At 48.4% G+C, this 20,102-nt stretch overlaps 1 protein-coding gene across 1 annotated transcript; it reads right to left on the bottom strand.

Annotated features, from left to right (window-relative positions):
• Positions 1-8,634: 8,634 nt before the first annotated feature.
• Positions 8,635-19,412, bottom strand: LOC125521268 (mannan endo-1,4-beta-mannosidase 6-like). The gene is made up of 5 exons (XM_048686331.1): positions 18,892-19,412; positions 10,710-10,907; positions 9,773-9,895; positions 9,460-9,671; positions 8,635-9,380 (listed from the first exon to the last, which is right to left on the bottom strand). Exons 1-5 carry the CDS (start codon positions 19,273-19,275, stop codon positions 8,984-8,986), a joined length of 1,314 nt encoding a protein of 437 aa, XP_048542288.1. The 5' UTR covers positions 19,276-19,412; the 3' UTR covers positions 8,635-8,983.
• Positions 19,413-20,102: the final 690 nt, after the last annotated feature.

Here is a 20,102-nt window from a genome sequence, read left to right as displayed (position 1 = left end):
AATAAAACGCTAATGCAAGATCATAGACAACACACCGAGGCACGATATTTGTTAACGAGGTTCACCGATGTGGTTACATCCCGGGGCATGACTACGGGCGCTCCTCTCCAAGATATCGCAACATCGACTGCCCGGACGCCGGCACAAGCCGTCGGCTCCCCACGTACCTGTTGCTATCAAGCCGTCATAGTTTACAACGTGTGGTGCCCCTTTGTATATAAGAGGCCTAGGATACAAGTGTCCGACTCCTACACAACTCGTACCTAACCACATTAATTACAACTCCAAGTCCACGTAACCCCTTGCGTACATAATATATTCAACACAAATATAACAAACTCCACCTTGGCGAATATTCTCCGCCACTTAGAAGTCGTCCATGCTCGAACCTTCATGTACTCCGGACTTGGATTGTCTTCTTTGCAGCTTACTGAGAGCTACCCGACGGGCCAAACCCGCCGCCACTGTGAGACTCCACTGCTACTCTTGTAGCTCCACCTGCAATATTGCTCCCTTACAACTTGTAAAGATGCGAAGTCGTCCTCTTTCCTATCATCACAATCATCCCATCTTTCATGATTTTCATGGTCTTCTTATCCCGGTCAGAACATAATTCCATACCACCATCATGAAGAACACCAAGTGAAATTAGATTCCTCCTTAACCCTAGCACATGCCTGACTCCCCGAAGTATCCGCTCAACTCCATCAAACATCCTGATTTTGATGACACCTACTCCAGCAAAACGATAACCTTTGTCATCGCCGACATAGGCTAAACCAAACTCACCAGACGTGTACGAAGAGAACCACTCCCTGTTAGGCGTCGCATGAAAAGAGCAAGCTGAATCCAACATCCATGCTTCAGTTTTTGTTGACCGCCTGTTTGATACTACGAGAACATCACTACTATTGTCTGAGTCATCACCACGAGTAGCCGCATTAGCACTTGTCCCACCCTTCAGTTCAGGGCATTCCCTCTTTACATGTCCCCAGCCCTTGCACCTGTAGCACTGCACCTTTTTCTTCCTTTTCTTCTCCACCTCTTGTCCCTTCCTGAGCTGATAACCTTTAATTGCCAACCCCAAACCTTGAGTACTCTCCTCTGTAGCATTCTTTTGCTTCCTCAACTCATGTCCAAGCAACGCTGCAGTGACTTCCTCATTATTGACGGTTGTCTTTCCATGTGTCAATGTAATGACCAAATGCTCATAGGACGGTGGCAACGAAACAAGAAGAAGTAGTGCCTTATCCTCGTCCTCAATTTTCACATCTAGACGTGCTAGATCCGTGACCAACTGATTAAAGGCATTCACATGCTCCACAACATCCGACCCCTCCTGCATCTTCAGCCCATAGAACTTTTGCTTCAAATACAGCTTATTGGTCGCTGACTTGGACATATGACGATTTGCCAACTTGTCCCAAATTCCCTTAGGAGTATGTTCGTCCATGACATTATACATGACCTGATCCGCAAGACAAAGCCATATGGTAGCGGCCGCCTGCACTTGCATATCCTCCCACGCATCGTTGTCAACCTTGGCCGGCTTCATCTCCTGCAAACCCTTCAAGATTCCCTGCTGCGTCAGAATATCCTTGACTCTTGTCTGCCATAGACCGAAGTTACCCGTGCCATCGAATTTCTCCACATCAAATTTGGTGAATCCCGGCGCCATGCCGAGCCGCGATCTAACCGATCTATTGCCGCCGGTCTGACCGCCCTTGTTTTCCTCTGTGACTTCCTCACGAAAAAGATCACTAATCCCGTATTCCTCGTCTGAAGCCACATCACAGTCCGCGATCTATCAAGAAATCTAACCAACACAATGTCCCTGTCCGCCCTTTAGAAAATCACCGTGAAGCCTTGCCGACGCGAGATGAATTTGCTCTCCGGCGAAACTGGTTGCTCCACCTTTTTCCTGAACCTGCAGATTGATTTTGTGCCCTGCTAGCCTCGTCGCCCCAGCCCTTTATTTCCGCTGGATATAGCTGGCCCTTCTTTTCCTCCCCTCACACGAAACCGAGTTCAACTCTGTCACGATTTGCTCAGCCTTGTCAAGCCAAGTGTCCCACGGACCTATGCATGCACACGTCTCTTGTTTAATCATGACCAGCAGCAGACTTGTCCCCTGAAACATGTACACCCACGCACGTATCACTTGATCCGCTGACAGTATCCATGTAAACCTCTGGACTTCTTCCTCATCACGATTCTCTTTCCTTGTGCACTACCCTCTATCCGATCGAACCTGCTGCCTTGACTTTTCTTTGCCTTGCGCGTCGTGCTTCTACCGAGACCAACTGCCACACGCCTGCTCGAGGCTCCAGCGGCCGTCTCGCCTACGACACGAGCAACCAAATACTGACATTCCTTTTCTCGATTCCGCGTACCTTGGGAAAAACCTTGCCGCAAATTCCGACGAACAGCTAACGCCGTGTCTGATCTTGTTTTTCGCCAATGATCTGTATAGCCTTGTCGCACGTACTCATCAATGCCAACCCTGCCATAACAGTCATCACCTCGCGCATCAGTCCGTGGCCATTCACATCATCAACACAATTCGTCCGCAGTGCCGTGCCACCGTCCTTTACAACACCGAGCGTATCTTGATGCTCTCACACTCCGATCTATCCGGCCGTCCCTTCGTCTGGTCGTCGGTCTGATCGCGAGCCTAATCCGCCGCCTCCGTAACGTCTTCAACAGCCACTACGTCGGTATGATCGCCACGTCTAGCCGATCCTTACCGACCGCAGCCCATTGAACGGTTCAGGCCTCCTGCCCGAAGTGTCCGACACCACCGACCGCATCCGCGATCGCTGCCATGCTCCACCTTGCACCAATCGAACGTTCCATGGCACCCGTCGAGCATGATCCTCGTACCTCCGGATGATCTTCCGCATAGCCTTCTCACAACCTTGCTCATGATACCACTTGTTAGAATAAAACGCTAATGCAAGATCATAGATGACACACCGAGGCACGATATTTGTTAACGAGGTTCACCGATATGGCTATATCCCCGGGGCATGACTACGGGCGCTCCTCCCCAAGATACCGCAAAACCGGTCGCCCGGACGCCGGCACAAGCCGTCGGCTCCCCACGTACTTGTTACTATCAAGTCGTCATAGGTTACAACGTGTGGTGCCCCTTCGTATATAAGAGGCCTAGGATACAAGTGTCCGACTCCTAGACAACTCGTACCTAACCACATCAATTACAACTCCAAGTCCATGTAACCCTTTGCGTACATAATATATTCGACACAAATATAACATTTGGGAGTTAAGTTTTGGAGTCAATTGGGGATATTGTAAGTTGGGTGGCTTATTCATGTGTGAATTGAATGACCAGCTTAGTTTGAAGATGGTATGGAGGAGAAATACTTGAGAACGTTGGCAGGTAGTCGTCGAACCAATGGTACGCGCTTATAGCATTTAGTGTCAGGGGCACCAGACAAGGGTGTGCATGGAGTTGGTGGGGGTATTGTGACTTCGGATCTCTTTCCCATGTCAAAAGCATGGATCTTGGTGGCACGCATTGCCACTTTGAAGCAGAGAACGGACATGTCGATGCGGTGGAAGGAAGGGAGGTAGGAGCTTATGTCTCACCAAAAGACGCCACATGTTGCAATGGTCACAGACTCTAGGTTACATAAGTTGTATTTAGCATTAGAGGCAGGCGAAAAACAATAATATTGGGAAAATAACGGTCCATAGCAACATGGTGCAAGCATTATATTCTAAACATATGGTTTCGGTTTTGAGGGGAATAGTCTTGTTGTGCAATAGTTCTGACATGATTTTTTGTCTGCGTGAGAAACATTTTCTACACTATGACAAGCTACAAAAAGAGTTTGCAACCAACTATGGACAAACTAATGAATTGGGTTGCATGTGGGAGGGCATGTCCCTTTTTTAAGGACGACTTGTATTCTTAAAAACATGTTTATTTAACATACTTTTATACTCTCATTGTTTATAACTTCAAATTATTAACTCCAAGGTGTTGCATCTCTTTAATTTGGGACACTATATACAGTCGACACAAGTACCATTTGGTCAGTCTGGTTTTGTTAATAGAGTAACGAGTCGAAAGGTTCATGATTCGAGACATTCAAATATTTTTCTACTTACATATTTGAGGGTCAAGAGATATTTTCAAGGAAAGGGAAAGATCTGGAGGCTGTCATAGATTAGAGCATGGTACTTTAACATTAACATCCTTTGGGCCTTCTACTAAAATGGTTCCTATTCTCGAAGGGCTTATTTTGGGCATGTAAAGCTAGTAAACTATATATATGATACAGCTGGAAGATTGATAATATCACTAATAAATCTAGAAAACTAAATGGCTAGATAATTTTGGCTTAGTAGGGTATTATAAGATGTTTACATTCTAACAGATAAAAAAATGGTTCAACTTGAACAAAACATATGAATTGATTCACTTGATTGAGGGTTTCATGAACACCGAGGAGAACCCCTCAACACAACTTCAAGTCTAGTTCAAGCATTTGCAACTTCAATATTTCGTAGTTCAAGCATATACATCTAGTAGCTGAGTGTGACAACAATAAAGGAGGGACCAATTGCAACAACCTGAGCTAAATAACACAACTTGGCCAATCGATGTTGGGAACTTAGAGAGATCGTGACAAACAATGAAGGAGGGACCAATTGCGACAACCTATGCTAAGTGACGCAACTGAGCCAATCAATGTTGAGAACTTAGACTTAGAGAGAGGATAACCTGACTCGGATTTTTGCACACATGGTTGACTGCCCACAAAATATAAGCCAGACACATGTAGTTTGAGATGTGTACATTGTTGCTATTATTTGACATTCAAAAAGCAATATATATTTGATATATAGTAAATTCTCATGGATGTGTGCCCAGAAATGATGCCATTTTTAGCCTTGGCTATGTTCACATGGGCACATGGATGTTAAGTACATTCGTGTTCTAAAAAGTAAAAAAAAAAATATTAAACGCCTTTAGCATAAACTACCCGCCATATTTCCCCCAAATATATGCCCATCATGGCCCGTAACTAAATGTTTTCATAGCTTCTTCTACATCTACCATCTATGCACGACTCTAGATAATGAATTCAGTGTCCTATGAAGAACAACAATATTTCTAAACACTATAAGTCTACCAGTATTGTGATGTCATTTCTGTGGTACAATAGACAGGGACAACAAAAGTTGTGAGTTTTGGTGAATGCTTGACATAATTGTTCAAAGTATTCAAATATTAAAAAGCTAAAATTGGTACTTTGACATTTTAGTTAAAAATAATGTGGATGCTTTAAAATATGTGAATTTGTTAGTGATTTTCAGTTTGAGTTGCATATCCGACATATTATATTTTGAAACTCTAGGTATTTCTAATATGTCATAAATTCATACTCTTTGTCATCTTTTTTGGAGTTGACTCAAAAAAAGGTATAACATTTAAATTACCGAGAAATGTGAGAATTGATTAAAAAACTAGGCTCTGCTCAAGAGGAGACTCCACATCATCTTTTTTGGAGTTGCCCTTTTTCTAAAGAATGCAGGAATTTTGTTTGCCCTCAAAGAGGAAGGAATCCATCAGCCCCGGAGGCGTTTCATGGCTTGATGCAGAAATTAAGGGTTCCCTTCTTCATGGATATAATCATTTTTTCTGCTTGGGCCATCTGGATGTCTAGGAACAACAGAATTTTCAGAGCCAAGGTGACAAGCTTTCAAAGATGGAGGCAAATATACTTTCATGAACTTTCCCTGTTTGATTATAGGACTAAAAGGAAATAATGCCCCACTATTTCTGTCCTTTTTTTGCGGGGACCCACTATTTCTGTCTTGGCTCCATGATCAGCTGCTCATGTAACATTAGATAGGTGCTTGGGCTTCCCACTGTTGTAAATATTTATTGCCTCACTATTGTAAATATTTTTAAATTCTTCTTTAAATCAATAAAAATTGCAGTGGTTTTCTTCCCCACTGTTTCCCTTTAAACATTTGAGTGTTAAAATAATATTGCAACTTAAAATATTTTAACAAAATAAAAGGTGTAGATACTTAAAATTGGGAGTAAAGCTTAACTTGTACTCACATGGGATCAATCAATGCTCACGATACTGGTTGAAGACATTCAAGGGTTGATTGCTGAGAGTACGAGAGAGATAGTTATTGCTCATATTAGTCACACACAGAACAAGGTCGCCCATGGCCTTGCTGCGTATGGTAGATGCACACCTCGGACTGCGGTGTGGTTTGGATCACGGACTAGTGAGGTTGTAAGCCTTTGTATGGCGGACTCTCTGCCTTAAGTAATAAAAGTCCTCTTTTCCCTCGCAAAAAAGAACTTGACTTGTACTGCTATGTGGGTTTATAGTCTAAATTGTAATTGATTATCAGTTTGTGCCCGCACGTGAGAAGTGCCTCCGAGGATTGTCCTTTCTTTGTCTTGGAGATGAACCACTTGACATGTATTACATGCTTGCACTACGGGCAACGAACGAGTGGCAAAGGGGCTGCTGGCTCTGGATTAGAACGGTCCCATTGATTGATGAGGATGATAGAGACATGGCCTTGCACATGAAAAACTTGGCTTGAAGCTCTGGGAAGATAATTTGCATATCTGCCTGTTTTCTTTTTCTTTTCTGAAGTGGTCGAGTGGCTCTTGGCCTTATCAGGTGGTTAGCAAGAGTTTTTCTATGAAACAAATACAAGTGATTTCGAACGAAACCCTACATCACTAACCACAAGTGTCAGCATCATAGCCCATAACGATCTTTTGTGATCCTATAAACCTAAATAGTTAATTCTCACTAACTTTAATTCTCTCGACATGTCATGTGAGTCACCATGTCACCATGCATGAAAAAAAATACCCTTATTAACCACTTATCTCAACATGCAACTATGTCAGCTCACCACGGCAGCCACCATGCATGGGAAAAGATAGACGTTAACATCAAATGCCGCAAGCCAAAGCAACCAGTATTACCGATCAATCCATCACTCTATCATGTGCGCCTACAAAGTGTTAGTATTTAATTTAGGTTGTTTTTCTCTTGAATAATTATATCAATGAGTATACATACAAACACTATATTGAGTAATTAAAATCTCTAGTTGGTTCATCTTGGCAAACACTATATTGAATAATTATATTAGTTTCATTAATTTCATATTTTGGGTACTTTTTTTATAAAGGCGTTAATAAAATATAGCATCAAGTGGATACAAAGCATAATGAGTAACACCCGATCTCTGCATAGTTAGAATGTATACAGTCAAACAATCTGATAAAAGAAGAAGAAAAGGCCAACATATTGGCACCAGTAAAGTCGTAAAAGATCAACATTATGCTATCACCCATATTGGGTGAAAACCTCTTGGCCACCCGCGCCAACCACACACACACCACCTTGAACAACGGTTGATACTTCTTTCGGTTATCAATCGATTGGCTATTCCTCGGGTCGTCACGCATAATTCTAAACGTTGTGTGAAATAACAAATATTAAAAATTACATAATTAAGTGAGAGTATGTGCTAGCCATACTAGCTCGTTATAATTGTAAGAATTTTTTAACATTTAGGGCCTTATTTTACATTTTGCATCGGGACCTCAAATTCGTGGAGACGGCCCAACCCTCCGAAACAATGCGAGCTCCACACTCTAAGACCCCCCCCCCCCAAAAAAAAAAAAGCAGAGACACCACGCTGACTTTTCAGATTTGTACATATGAAGCCGAGCCTACGCGCATGATCGGCATCCACGAATAGGCGCCCTTGCCATGCATCATCGGCGCTGGCGATAACAACCTGCGGGTCCGTGTAGTTTGTTCTACGAGCGTGCATACAGAAACATCGTGCTCCTGCTTTTTCAGGCGTAGCTCTCCTGATGGGCACAACATATGAACGTATGTGGGTATATGGCAATGGTCTCATGTGTATGCTACAAATGGGAAATACTATTCGTTAGGAACTTTCAACGCGCCATATGGTCCTCGTACGGGCACGGCAGACCTGCTCTTTGTGTGGTTGGTGCTCCACGCCACATCGTTTCCGTTGTATGTTTTGGTCGCTACATGCTCCGGATGAAAAGAACGTGTCAGCAGATTTTTATTCTTGCACATCAGAACGAGATAAACATCCAGCCCTCAATACACAACACGAGTCATATCTGCCGACCACTGTTTTGCAAGCAAAACATACTCTCTTTTTTGTTGTTGAAATCGGTCAATTAAGCAGTCTACCTTACGAGTGAAATCCAACGGCTCACCTCCTTCCTCGTGCGCCCACCAGCCCCAACATCTTATATTTATTTATTTATTTTGAGCAGCCAACATCTTATATTTAGGAATGGAGGCGGTACAAGTTTCTGGCAAACTCAGATGCAATCTAAGCTAAAGAAAAGTGGCGAACTCTTGTCAATTTGCAACTTATCAGTCGAGCAGCTCCTGTACGGAAAATGCTAAACCTCAATTCTTGCAGAACAGTGGCGAAGCCAGGATTAAAAAAAACATGTTACCGAAAAACAAATTGGCCCAAGGTTCACTTCAATCCTGGCTCCGCCACTGTTCTGCAATGCACCATCCCGAGCGCGAATCTGAAACTGAATTGCACTGTACAGAACATGAAAACACATAAAGCAAATCCGATATTTCTGAAACTCTTCTTGCTATTCATGTGGCCAAGAAACAAAGTAGCTAACAAGTTGCGTGCACCTATGGAAAGAATGCTAGCAACCACATTGGTGGCCGACAGACGAAAGGAAAAAACGGTAATTACCACAGACAAATTCAAACGCCACCTACTTGCATTTGATGATTAATCTATCACTAGTTACAAACGTTCTGTTGCTATACACATCCTGTCAGTCAGCTGTTCACTTCTATAGGCAGTCTTGTTCAAGATAACGCTGAAGACGAGTTTCTGTTTGATGAAGCAGGCTTTCCCGGCATCAATGGCAGTAAAATTCCTAGGGCTGTATCGCACATTGCCAGTCAGGGTCTCTATCATTCTCGTACAGCATTTGCAATCGACAAGACTGCTCCGTTATCAACTTATAAGTCGAGGGATGATCGTGTGCCACCAGGGAGAAGTCGTCGTGGTACATGTGTGTTCCTTCGACCATCAACTGCCAAATAAAAGCACCCCCGCCTGCCTGAAGCTTCCTCGCTGAATCATAGATTTTGTCGTAAACAACTCTTAGAAGAATATCTCTATCAACTGTGCTGTTGCCCTCTACATGCTGCAGGTAACCTACTTCTGAGAACAGAACAGGTTTTTTCAAGATGTGTTCGCTGTCATTAAGGTGTGAATCAACCCAACTGGAAAGGTATCTGAGTTTTTCTTCCATGCTTGCCTTTGGTAGCCTGGGAACAAATATATGCATCAATGGCATATAAACTAAAGCATGATACATTTGTACAAATAATCGGGAAAAATACATACCAGCTGTCAGGGTAAGCATGCACCGATGCAAAATCAATATTCTCGACTGCCGAGTTCTGTATGAAGTCTGAGCAGAGTGAAGCTGCCCAGTCCCCAGGATTAAAACCCAGCCTCTCAGCTATTCCAGTGCCATAAAACCCTTCAATTCCTACTGCAACAAGATGTTTAGCATCCAGACTCTTGACATACGCTGCCATCTCTGCTATCCAAGCCTGCCAAGGGACACCGGGTTGAAGTGCCGAGTGTTTTCACTCAGAAAAATCCCCATGTACTGAAAGTGAAAATGGATCTTTGAATGCATTGAAGTCATTACCTGAAGATGAGGACCAGATGAGTTGGACACACACCTAGGCTCATTCATGAGTTCCCAAGCAAAAATAGCAGGTTCATCAGAGTATCTGATTCCACTGTAAGAGTTCCTTCTAGTTAATATTGCCTGTTGGTAATACGTTATATAGGAGTGGTGACAGAATCATCAAAAACTGGCCAGAGAAGGAAAATTGGAGAAAAAGTGTTTATAAATAGTGCTTCTGCAAACGTAGCTGCAAGTTTGTTTACCCAGGTCGATTAGGGTCGCAATTGACACATATTACTCCCTTGTTTATTTATGTAACAAATTTACAAGCTATATGCATAAAAGAAGGTCTTGTAAATCATGCTAGTCACTTGGCAGTGGCCATAGCACAATACACTTTACCACTTCTAGATAAAATGTCAGAGCATATGAACATATTAGGTACATTCAGCGAATACAAAACACATTTTATCTAATATCCACTCCCTTGGGAGATAATCTACAGAGAAAACCATGATATGTGTACAGAAAAGATTGACACATTACGTCGTTCCTAAAGTCCTCATCAAAGGTAAGATGAGATTATCAAAATTAATTTTCTAACATGCAAGTGGGGCACACCACAATATTGCAATGAATGCACAACTACATCTTTCTGTTTTCATGATATATGTCCTGAACCTCACAAGAATCCGTTTCAAAACAACTGTCCATTGAGGAAATCAAGAGTGTAGTTAATCCAATATCTCCATTTATTGCTTTGGAACAGGTTAAATGGTTGTAGCATGTCATTCAACAAGGGTATGCATGGTACTTTCTCACTAAATATTTCATAGATTTTGTGTTTACTTGTTATGTGCACATGGTGAGTTGAGGACAGTTAAGAACACAGAGGGAGTAGTAAATACGAGGTGCCACAAGACAAAATAATTATTTGTTTCAAGCTAAATATTACCTTCACATAATCCTTGTAGTAACCCTTAACGGTTGGGTCATAGAAAAAAGAATCAGTTGAATTCGTCAAGTTAGCTCCAGCTGCTTGTGCCCACTTAACATATTGGGCCTTCCCTCCAAAGTTATCAAGGTTGTTGACAAGGCAAAGAATCAACCTAATATGATTTCTCCGGGCTTCATAGATAATGTAATCCAATACCTGTAATGAAGAAAGTTATGATTAATATTCACATGAAGAACATCATTTACCTGTGCTTCTATAAACCTATTTGTTGAGGTATTGCCACTTTAAAAGTAATCCTAAAAATGTATACCGCTTCAAAAAGATACGTGTTGGGGAGTGCATACAACCATGAAGAAAAAAACTAAAGAATTTCTTAGGCGAAGGCACAGAATCTAGAAATTTATATTAACACGGTAGGAACACAGGGTACAGGTTAAGCCCTAGCTAAACTCTAGAGATCATGAAAAGTTCGGCACTACTTCATACTTCAGAAAAATCTAAATATCAGTTTGCATTCCGTTGTGTAAGCATAACACACTCAAAAGTAGGGATCATAAGTTAGTCATTTTGTGAGAGAACGGCGAGGTATTACTCAAGTTGCACAAGCGCAAACTATTAGCAACTTGTACCATAATAAAAGAAAGGTTGTTATCATAGAAGAAATGAATAAATGAAGGATGGAGGTAGCATGCATCTTAAAGCTGCTAATTATTTGTGCTTGCTGAATATATCCATTGTTTCTTTCCTGGCACTGAAGTTGTTCACGATGCGAACTTGCAAAGTGTAAGGCCAATATGATTCGTACAGGCATAACAGACCAAATAGCCTGATGGATTTCCTGATCCTCTTCAGCTCTCAGGCCACCAGGGACCGTCTCAATGACGACCACTTCATCCGATCTCCCCGCTTCTCCCTTTTGATTCGCCCTTGGAGTAAGCTCGCTCATGCCGGCTACGGCGAGTTCGAATACAGCGTCGAGCTCGAGCTCCGCGGTATTCCTGCCCAGGCGTGGCATCTCTCGACTGCCGAGCACATCCTTGGACAAAGCTGCTGGATTGAGCGCCTCCATCCCCACACTCGCTCCCATGCCAACCTCGCCACGTTCCGGCTTTCCGGGCGCACGCACAATCCTGCCGACATCCGTGCGACGCCATTCTGGAGATCGTCGAGCAAGTCCCCGCGCGCCTGGGCTCTGCTGCGCCTTTCATCAGGACGCTTACCTACCCCATCTCCATTGCGATATCCCGCGATGTGATCATCAGGCCTACGAGCGTGGCTCCAAACGAGGGGCATGGTCGGGATCAAGGCGCCGGTGATGGCAACGACGCCGGGCACAGCCACGGCCCGGGGCCCGCGCGCCGCCACGACCGCAAGCGTAGGCGCATGGACTCGCAGCCCACCGGCCGTGCCGATGGCATGGCTATGGACAACCTCGATTGGCGCGTCGGCAACCGCGCCTCCCGTGTGGATGGGGTGGCCATGGCTCCGGCGTGGCCTGCCCCTCCCGGTGCGGCGGCGGAACCGCCCATAGATCCAACCAGAAACGGCATGCTGCTGTGGCCTGGCCAACGTGGGGCCCCTCACCCTCGTCATCGAGCCAGAAAAGGAAAGGGGAAAAGGAACGATAAGCTGGCAACAGCCGTGGGCCAAGCGCGCAACGCTGACGATGGCTCTATCGCCGCGCTCGACGGGCCTGCGGGGAAAGATGGCGACTCCCCTGCGGCTGCGGCGGCATCGGAGCCATCCGGTTTTTCGAATCCGGTGGTATCCCATGCACCCGGGAACGATCCTGCTGGCCAAAGTTCTAGTTCGCCTGACCCTTCTTGTCGGGACCTGGCCGTGCTGAGCGAGGTGCCATACTCGCGGGAAGAGACGCCGGCCTTGTCGGGGCAAAGTGGCGATTCACCCACATCCACCCCCGAGGTGGGGCTGCTCTCCTGTGTTGACCGGTCCACGCCAACCCCCACACGCGCCGCAACGGACAGAGAGGCGCTCGTGCTCGCCAGCGGCGCCAACAATCCATTCCAAGAGCCGTCGAGCACAACTCCTACTGGGCCGCAGCTACCCGCCCCGAACCCAACAGGCTCCTATCTCGATCCTCCAAAGGCCCACGGCAATAGTCCCTCCTCCTAGGCGTACTGCGGCCCCTCCAACAGTGGTGCCTGCCCACATGGAGGCCAACCACGACATGTGCACGCCTACGCCCAACCACTTTGCCTCCCCGCCAGTAACCCTGCATCGATCCTGAGGTCGTGCACCCGTCCCACAATCATGGACGCTGGGCGAGTTCCTCGCCGCCGCCTCCAAGCAGCTCAACGCGTCTCTGCGGGCGCCTGGGAAGAGGCCATGCCGCCCCCTCAACTTCACCCCCCTGCCGTGGTCGTTCGGCATCCGCCAGTTCCGCGGCCGCCGCGCCGCCGACAACAGAAAGAAGAGCGCAACTCTAGGTCCTCCGCGCGCTCGATATAATTGGGACCAACCAGAAGATCACCGCCGCGGAGATGAAGGCATACGACGACGTGTTCGCGGTGCGCATCCCGTTCACGCTGCTCGCAGCCATCGCCGCGCTGGTCGATCGTGAGATCCCAGCCTGCATGGCGCCGCCGGCGCCCACACCGGCACGTGTCGACACCGCGTGCGAGGTCTAGGCCCCCGCGGCATCGTGCCCGTCGATCCCACCTTTATGGATCACGGCCTTAAGATCGTGGTTTGGAATGTGCGCGGCCTCAACACTCGCGCACCGCCACGCCATTCGCACTTTGCTGGACACCACCGGCGCCTCAATTGTGTGCTTGCAAGAAACTAAAATGGATTTGATCTACTCGTCTATTGTTCTTGACATGCTTGGCTCAGAATTCTATGATTATACTTATCTTCCAGCCCAAGGCACACAGGGCGGCATTTTGCTCCCATGGAAGAGCAGGGCCATGTCGATCACGGAACCAATGTTCACCATGAACACGCTCACTGCCAAGGTGGCCACGGCCTCTGGCACGCCATGGTGGCTCACGGTGGTCTATGGACCCCAAGATGACGTGGACAAGGTGGCATTCATGAAAGAATTACGGGAGATTAGGGCGGATTGCGCCGGGCCATGGATGTCATGTGGTGACTTCAACCTCATCCTTCGAGATGAGGATAGAGTACGGGCAACCTGAACAGGCGCATGATGGGCAGATTCCGCCGCCTCGTCAACGATCTCGCGCTTAAGGAGATTTACCTAAACAGACAGCTCTACACATGATCTAACGAGCAATTGCCACCAACCTTGGTGCATCTGGACCATGTGCTTTGCACCTCGAACTGGAGGACGTGCACAGTGATTGCCACTTGAGATGCCTCGCGTCCGTAGTGTCTGACCACTGCCCTCTGGTACTAGACTGCTTGCTCCACGGCGCACCGGCGATTCCATTTCAAGGACTACTGGTTGCGCATGGACGGGTTCCAGACGGTGACCGCCGCTTGGGGCTCCACTTACGACCCCGATCCCTTCCGTCACCTAATGCTCCGCCTACAGGCTACAACGCATAGGTTGACGAGCTGGAGCTCCAAGGCGGTTGGGAACATTAAGGCTAAGTGGCGATCTCCCGCGAGCTCATCGCGCGTTTCAACAAAGCCCAAGAGGATCGCGTGCTCTCTGCCCAGGAGGACAGGCTGCGTAAACAGCTCAAGGTTTCCTACCTTGGCCTCGCATCTATGGAGCGCACGATCGCCAGGCAGCGTGCCCGCATTGCCAACCTCAAAGACGGCGACGCCAGCACCGCGTTCTTCCACCAACAGTGCTCCTTCCGCCGGCAGAAAAACAGGATCTTCAGCCTGACAACGGCGCGGTGCTCACCGACCACGAGGAGATGGCGCACGCGGCTTTCTCACATTACGACGAGCTACTCGGCACCGCTATCGATCGCGACCACACGCTCGACATGGCACGGCTTATTGAGCAGAGCAACCTCGCCGACCTCGACACGCCCTTCAGTCCGGAGGAGATCTGGAGCGTGGTCAAGCGTCTCCCGGCGCGCAAGGCACCCGGGCCAGACGGATTCACAGATGAGTTTCTGCGTGCGTGCTGGAGCACCGTCAAGCAGGACTTCTTGGATGTCTTCCAGCAGCTCTTCCAGCTTCGAGGACGGAGCTTTTGCAAGCTGAACAAGCCCTCCTCACCCTGTTGCCGAAGCACGCCGACGCCCATGAGCTACGCGACTACCGGCCGATATGCCTCATCCATATCGTGGCCAAGATCGTCTCCAAAGTCCTCTCGCTTCGCCTCACCCCGAAGCTAGACTGCCTTGTCAGCCGCAACCAGAACGCGTTCATCACTGGACGGAGCCTCCACGACAACTATGTTCTTGTCAAGCAATCGCTGAAGTTGTTGCATCGGCTGGGATCCCCAAGAGTTATGCGCGTGCTTTCAACTCCATATCTTGGCCATTCCTCTTTGAGGCTCTGCGCTAGTATGGTTTTGGGGACAGATTCTTGGAATGGCTCGCCATCCTACTGTCCTCTGCGAGCACCCGGGTCCTACTTAATGGCGAGCCCGGACCGCCTATTTGGCATCAGAAGGGGCACCGCCAGGGCGACTCCCTATCCCCATAGTTGTTCGTACTCGCCGTCGACACACTTGGACGGCTAATGAAGCGCACGCACGACACTGGTATTCTGCTGCAGCTCCACCCCCGACGGTCTGTCCGAGCGATATCGCTATATGCTGACGACGTCATGCTCTTCTGCCATGCCGCGGAGAGCGATGTGACCGCAGTCAGAGAGATTTTGGCATTATTTGGGAGGGCCTTGGGTCTCCACATGAACTACGCCAAGAGCTCGGCCACGGCCCTTCAACGACCCGGCGGACGTCGAGATGATCACTGGCCTGGGCTGCTCGATTGTGGATCTTCCAGTCACCTATCTTGGCATTCCCCTGACATTGCGCCGCCCCTCTGCCACACAACTACAGCCGCTGGTTGACAAGGTTGTTGGTTGCCTGCCGACTTGGAAGGCAGAGCTTATGAACAAGGCTGGACGGCTTGCCCTCGTCAAGTCAGTCCTCGGTGCAATCCCCGTGCATCAGCTACTCGCCTTCGCCCCCCCCCTCCCCCGACTCTGAAACAACTTGAGAAGATTCAGCGTGGTTTCCTCTGGGCGGGCCGAGCTGCTGCGAATGGTGGTAATTGTCACGTCAACTGGCGCCATGTTTGCCGCCCACTCGAGCTAGGTGGTCTGGGCGTCCGCGATCTGGAGCGTGTTGGGCTTGCGCTCCAGCTGCGCTGGCTCTGGTTTACTCGCACGGACCCGGAACGTGCATGGCAGGGGCTTGACCTACAGTTCTCCGGCGATGAACGCGCGCTATTCGCTGCTTCTACCTCCATGGCCCTGGGAGATGGTTCGACTGCCTTGTTTTGGGAGGACCTTGGATCAATGGGCTTTCGGTTCGTGAGATCATGCCTTTGCTATACGGTGTCGTTCCGAAGCGCCGACGCAAGGACAGCCAGAACGGTGGCGGACGGCCTCGACAACAACACCTGGGCACGCGACATACATGGCGTACTTGGCATCCACGAGATTGGCCAGTACCTGCAGCTATGGCAGATTGCACAACGCACCACTCTTTCAGACATGCCGGACCAGCTAATCTGGAAACGGTCCACGAGCGGTATGTACTCTGCACAACCCTGCTACGAGGCTACCTTCCAAGGGTCAACATCCTGCCACTCATGGAAGCTGTTCTGGAAGTGCTGCGCACCGCCTCGAGTCAAGTTCTTCCATTGGCTGGCCAACCAGGACCGATGCTGGACCGCGGAGCGGCTGGCTCGCCGTGGTCTGCAACATCACCCACATGCCTTCTCTGCGACCAAACACCGGAAACGATCCGGCACTTGCTGCTGGACTGCCCCCTTGCCCGGCAGGCCTGGCATGAGACCCTGGCCTGGCTGCGCATTCCGGCACCGACACCCAACCAGGAGCCCACCCTCATGGACTGGTGGCTGCACGCCAAGGAAAATACGCCTCCGACGTTGCGCAAAGCCCTGCAATCAGTCGTGCTTCTTGTGCCCTGGATGACTTGGAAGCACAGGAACAGCTGCGTCTTCGAGAACGCCAGGCCTTCCATTGACACACTAGTTCAGAACATTAAGGAGGAGGCCTATCTTTGGGCAAAGGCTGGGACAACTGAGCTTAGAATTGTGCTGCCCTCATCTTGGGACGTGCACTGATTATAATATACGTGGACCACCTTAGGGCGCCTGTAACCAAATTCCCCCCTTTTCAATGAAATGAAATGCAAGTCCTTTGCATTTTCTCAAAAAAGGTATGATACCAGTCGACGCCAAATATTGCACCTCACAGACAAGTGCATGATCATTCCACTCTAGAAACCATCGTTCTTTCAGGGATTCTTTTTTCCATTGTAAAAACTTGATTGCAGCAACATAATTGACAGGGCTGGTTAACTCCCAAGTGTGTAAAGGTATTAGAGGCCAAGATGAGATGTGTCAATCAAGGAGGTAAAGTTTCAAAACTCGTTCTATTGGTGAGTCAAATAACCAGCAAACCTGAGAACTTACAGATGACCATGCTTCAAAATTCATAAGAGAACTATGCAGATGTAAGCAGGTAATGTGACATTCAAAGGTCCATTTTCCTGAGTCTTAAAGTAGCTTTCCATGTGACTCCTCAAAACAGATCCCATCAGTTTCAAACTTGAAACTTCTGAGTTGTAATTTTAAACATTTGGTTAATATGCATGTGGCGCAATATATCTCAAATCAAACAAGCATACTGCCGTTGCTAACAATAGGATTCTGTTAGGAGATTGTCACCATGAAAAAAATTTGTTCTTTGTCCGTCCTATCTATAAGAGGAGAGCATATGAAAAATGCAACCTATTCTTTCAGGGGTTTTTAGCTCACTGGCCATGCGCTGCCAATTTGGGGCTTAATACCGATATTTTAGCAACAAATCTAACTATAGTGGTTGGTGTTTTGATTTATGCCACCCAAGCCTAAGACTGATGAGGAAATTGGGTGAAGTATGCCAGATACGAGGTGAGGAAAAGTATCTAGAACTTCCCCGCTGGCCCTACTCCCCAACCTAGAGTAGCTAAGGGCGGAAGTAAAATCAACCATTGTTCATACATGAGCTTTTCTGGTACGAAATGGGCCACTTCAAATAGGTTAATTGCTCTGGCCCAGAATACGATTAATCCTTCATGGGCTACGTGAGCTCCAAGTAGTTTACCCGATAAATTGATTATTCTGGCATTCCCAGCCCACCAAGCAAAGCTGGTAGTTTCTTGGTCACAACCAGTTAAAAGAAAAGTTCAATTAAAGAGCGTTTCCACATGGTAGAACCTCCTCAGGGATTATAAGATTTTCATGAGGCTTTACGAGTATGTTCCATGACAAATGGCCGCAATACAAGGCCAGGCTTGTCAATAGTACGTCATTAACCAGGCCAGTCAGGGCGAGCTATGAATTTGCAGCCAACACTAGGTAGGGTCTTCAAACATCACAAGATAACAGCGCACTTGTTTAAATGACCACACCACTAGAATATGATTAAGAAATGCAGAAACATGATTGGGACAGGGGAGGAGACTGGTGAAGGGATCTTGTTTCTTGACAGAAGGTTCTAATCAGCGAGAGGCACCAAAGAAATCGCGCCACGATATATAAGGAACTTAAAAGCTAATTGGTTCCCAAAAAGGCTAGACGCCAACCATAAGATTTATTCGATGCATGCGGAAAGATATTACGACTGGATTTATTTGGTACACGGCAGTCTTACTGTGAAGGGTATTATGGAATCTACTGAATTATGGATTTGGACTACAGAAGCATAAAGCATAACCTAATCTGGTATCGAAATACGGTACATGGTATCGGGCATTGGGCCTCTACACGACAAAGTATGCAGATATCTTCATGTTGCAAAGTATCTGCTAAATGATGGCCACATGAAGCACATCCAAATTGCCCCAGTTGCATCATCATGCTTTGCAACACCCCCACGGTCCCAACAGTGGTACCAACAATACAAAAGATGTGTTCACGTGTTTGTTAACTGCGGCTCTAAGTAGTACCCTTGTATATAGACAAGAATTTTGGTCAGAAGAGCAGCCCCAATAGCATGACTGCCACCAGATGGTTCGCGAGGGAGGAGCAGGGGATTGGAGGGAGATCTGGACCTGGAAGACGGCTTCGTTGAAGCGGCCGGGGGAGATCTGAAGCGCGCCGGGGCCGCCGTCGATGAAGGCCCAGGTGCGGCAGACGCCGAGGCCCATGCGGCGGCCCCGGCGCAGCATCTCCGACACGAGCGCGGGCGACCGCGACGAGAGCAGCCAGTAGGAGTTCCAGCCGTTGACGTAGAGCGGCGCGCCTGTGTCGGCGTCCACGAAGTGGGTGCCGTTGCGGCCCGCGAACGACATCCGCGGCTGCAGCCACGGCACCGGCAGCTTGAGGCCGCCGCCGCCGGGGGCGGCGGGGTCGCGGCCCGGGAGCCAGTTGAGGTAGACGACGGCGAGGAGGAGGAGGAGGCCCAGGAAGCTGTAGAGCCGCTTCTCCCGCCGCATTGGTCGGCTGGCTCCGCCTCCGCCTCCGCCCCCGCCGCGGCGCTGGATTTTCTTCCCTTCCTTCCCTTTCTCTCAGTCGGAGGCCGGCGGTGGGGGTTCGCGCGTGTGCCAAGTGCCGGAATTTGGCTCGGCTTCTGGTCGCGGTTTATTTGGGTTTTGCTGCCGTCATTTTTTTTCCTTTTGACATCTTTTGCTGTCGCCATTCGAGCGTGCAGTGTAGGATTTTTTTTGTGTTCCTGGGGAATTTTATAGTTTGGCCCATGTTTCTTGTAGCAACTCCTCTAGCTCTTCTGACCATCCTAAGGCCAACTCCACCGCGTGACCCTATCTTGTCCGCCCCTGTTTATTTGGGATAAAACGGACAAACCAGACGGCTCAACACGCGGGCGTAAACGGACACCCCCCCCCACGCCCCATTTGATGCCATTTCCCCAAACCCTCCCACGTCCCTCTAGCCGCCCCCTCTCTTCCCTGTCCATGGCCGACGCCTCGCCAAATTCCGGCGGCCTGGTCGTCGAACCACCCACAAAGGTGAAGAAGGAGGCGGTCAAGGCGCCAAGGAAGCCGCGATCGGAGTGCATGTCAGAGGAGATCGCCAAGTTGGACGCGGAATCGGCGAAGAGGAGGGAACGAAGAGCAGTCGTCATGGTCAATGCCGTCGCGGCCAAGTTCGCCACCCAACATGATGCAATGGAGGCCGCGCGGCGCAAGGTCGCGGTCGACGAGAAGGAGGACCTCGTCAACAAAGCGCACGCCCTCCTCATGCTTGGCATGGGCCGTCCGGCCGGGTTCCCTGCAGCGGCCGTCGGCCCGGCGAGCACAGGCTC

The sequence above is a fragment of the Triticum urartu genome, chromosome 7 (assembly GCF_003073215.2).
Source record: "Triticum urartu cultivar G1812 chromosome 7, Tu2.1, whole genome shotgun sequence".
In the NCBI taxonomy this organism is placed as follows: domain Eukaryota; kingdom Viridiplantae; phylum Streptophyta; class Magnoliopsida; order Poales; family Poaceae; genus Triticum; species Triticum urartu.
Note: the sequence above shows the minus strand (reverse complement) of the source record. Positions and strands in the feature narration are given on the sequence as shown.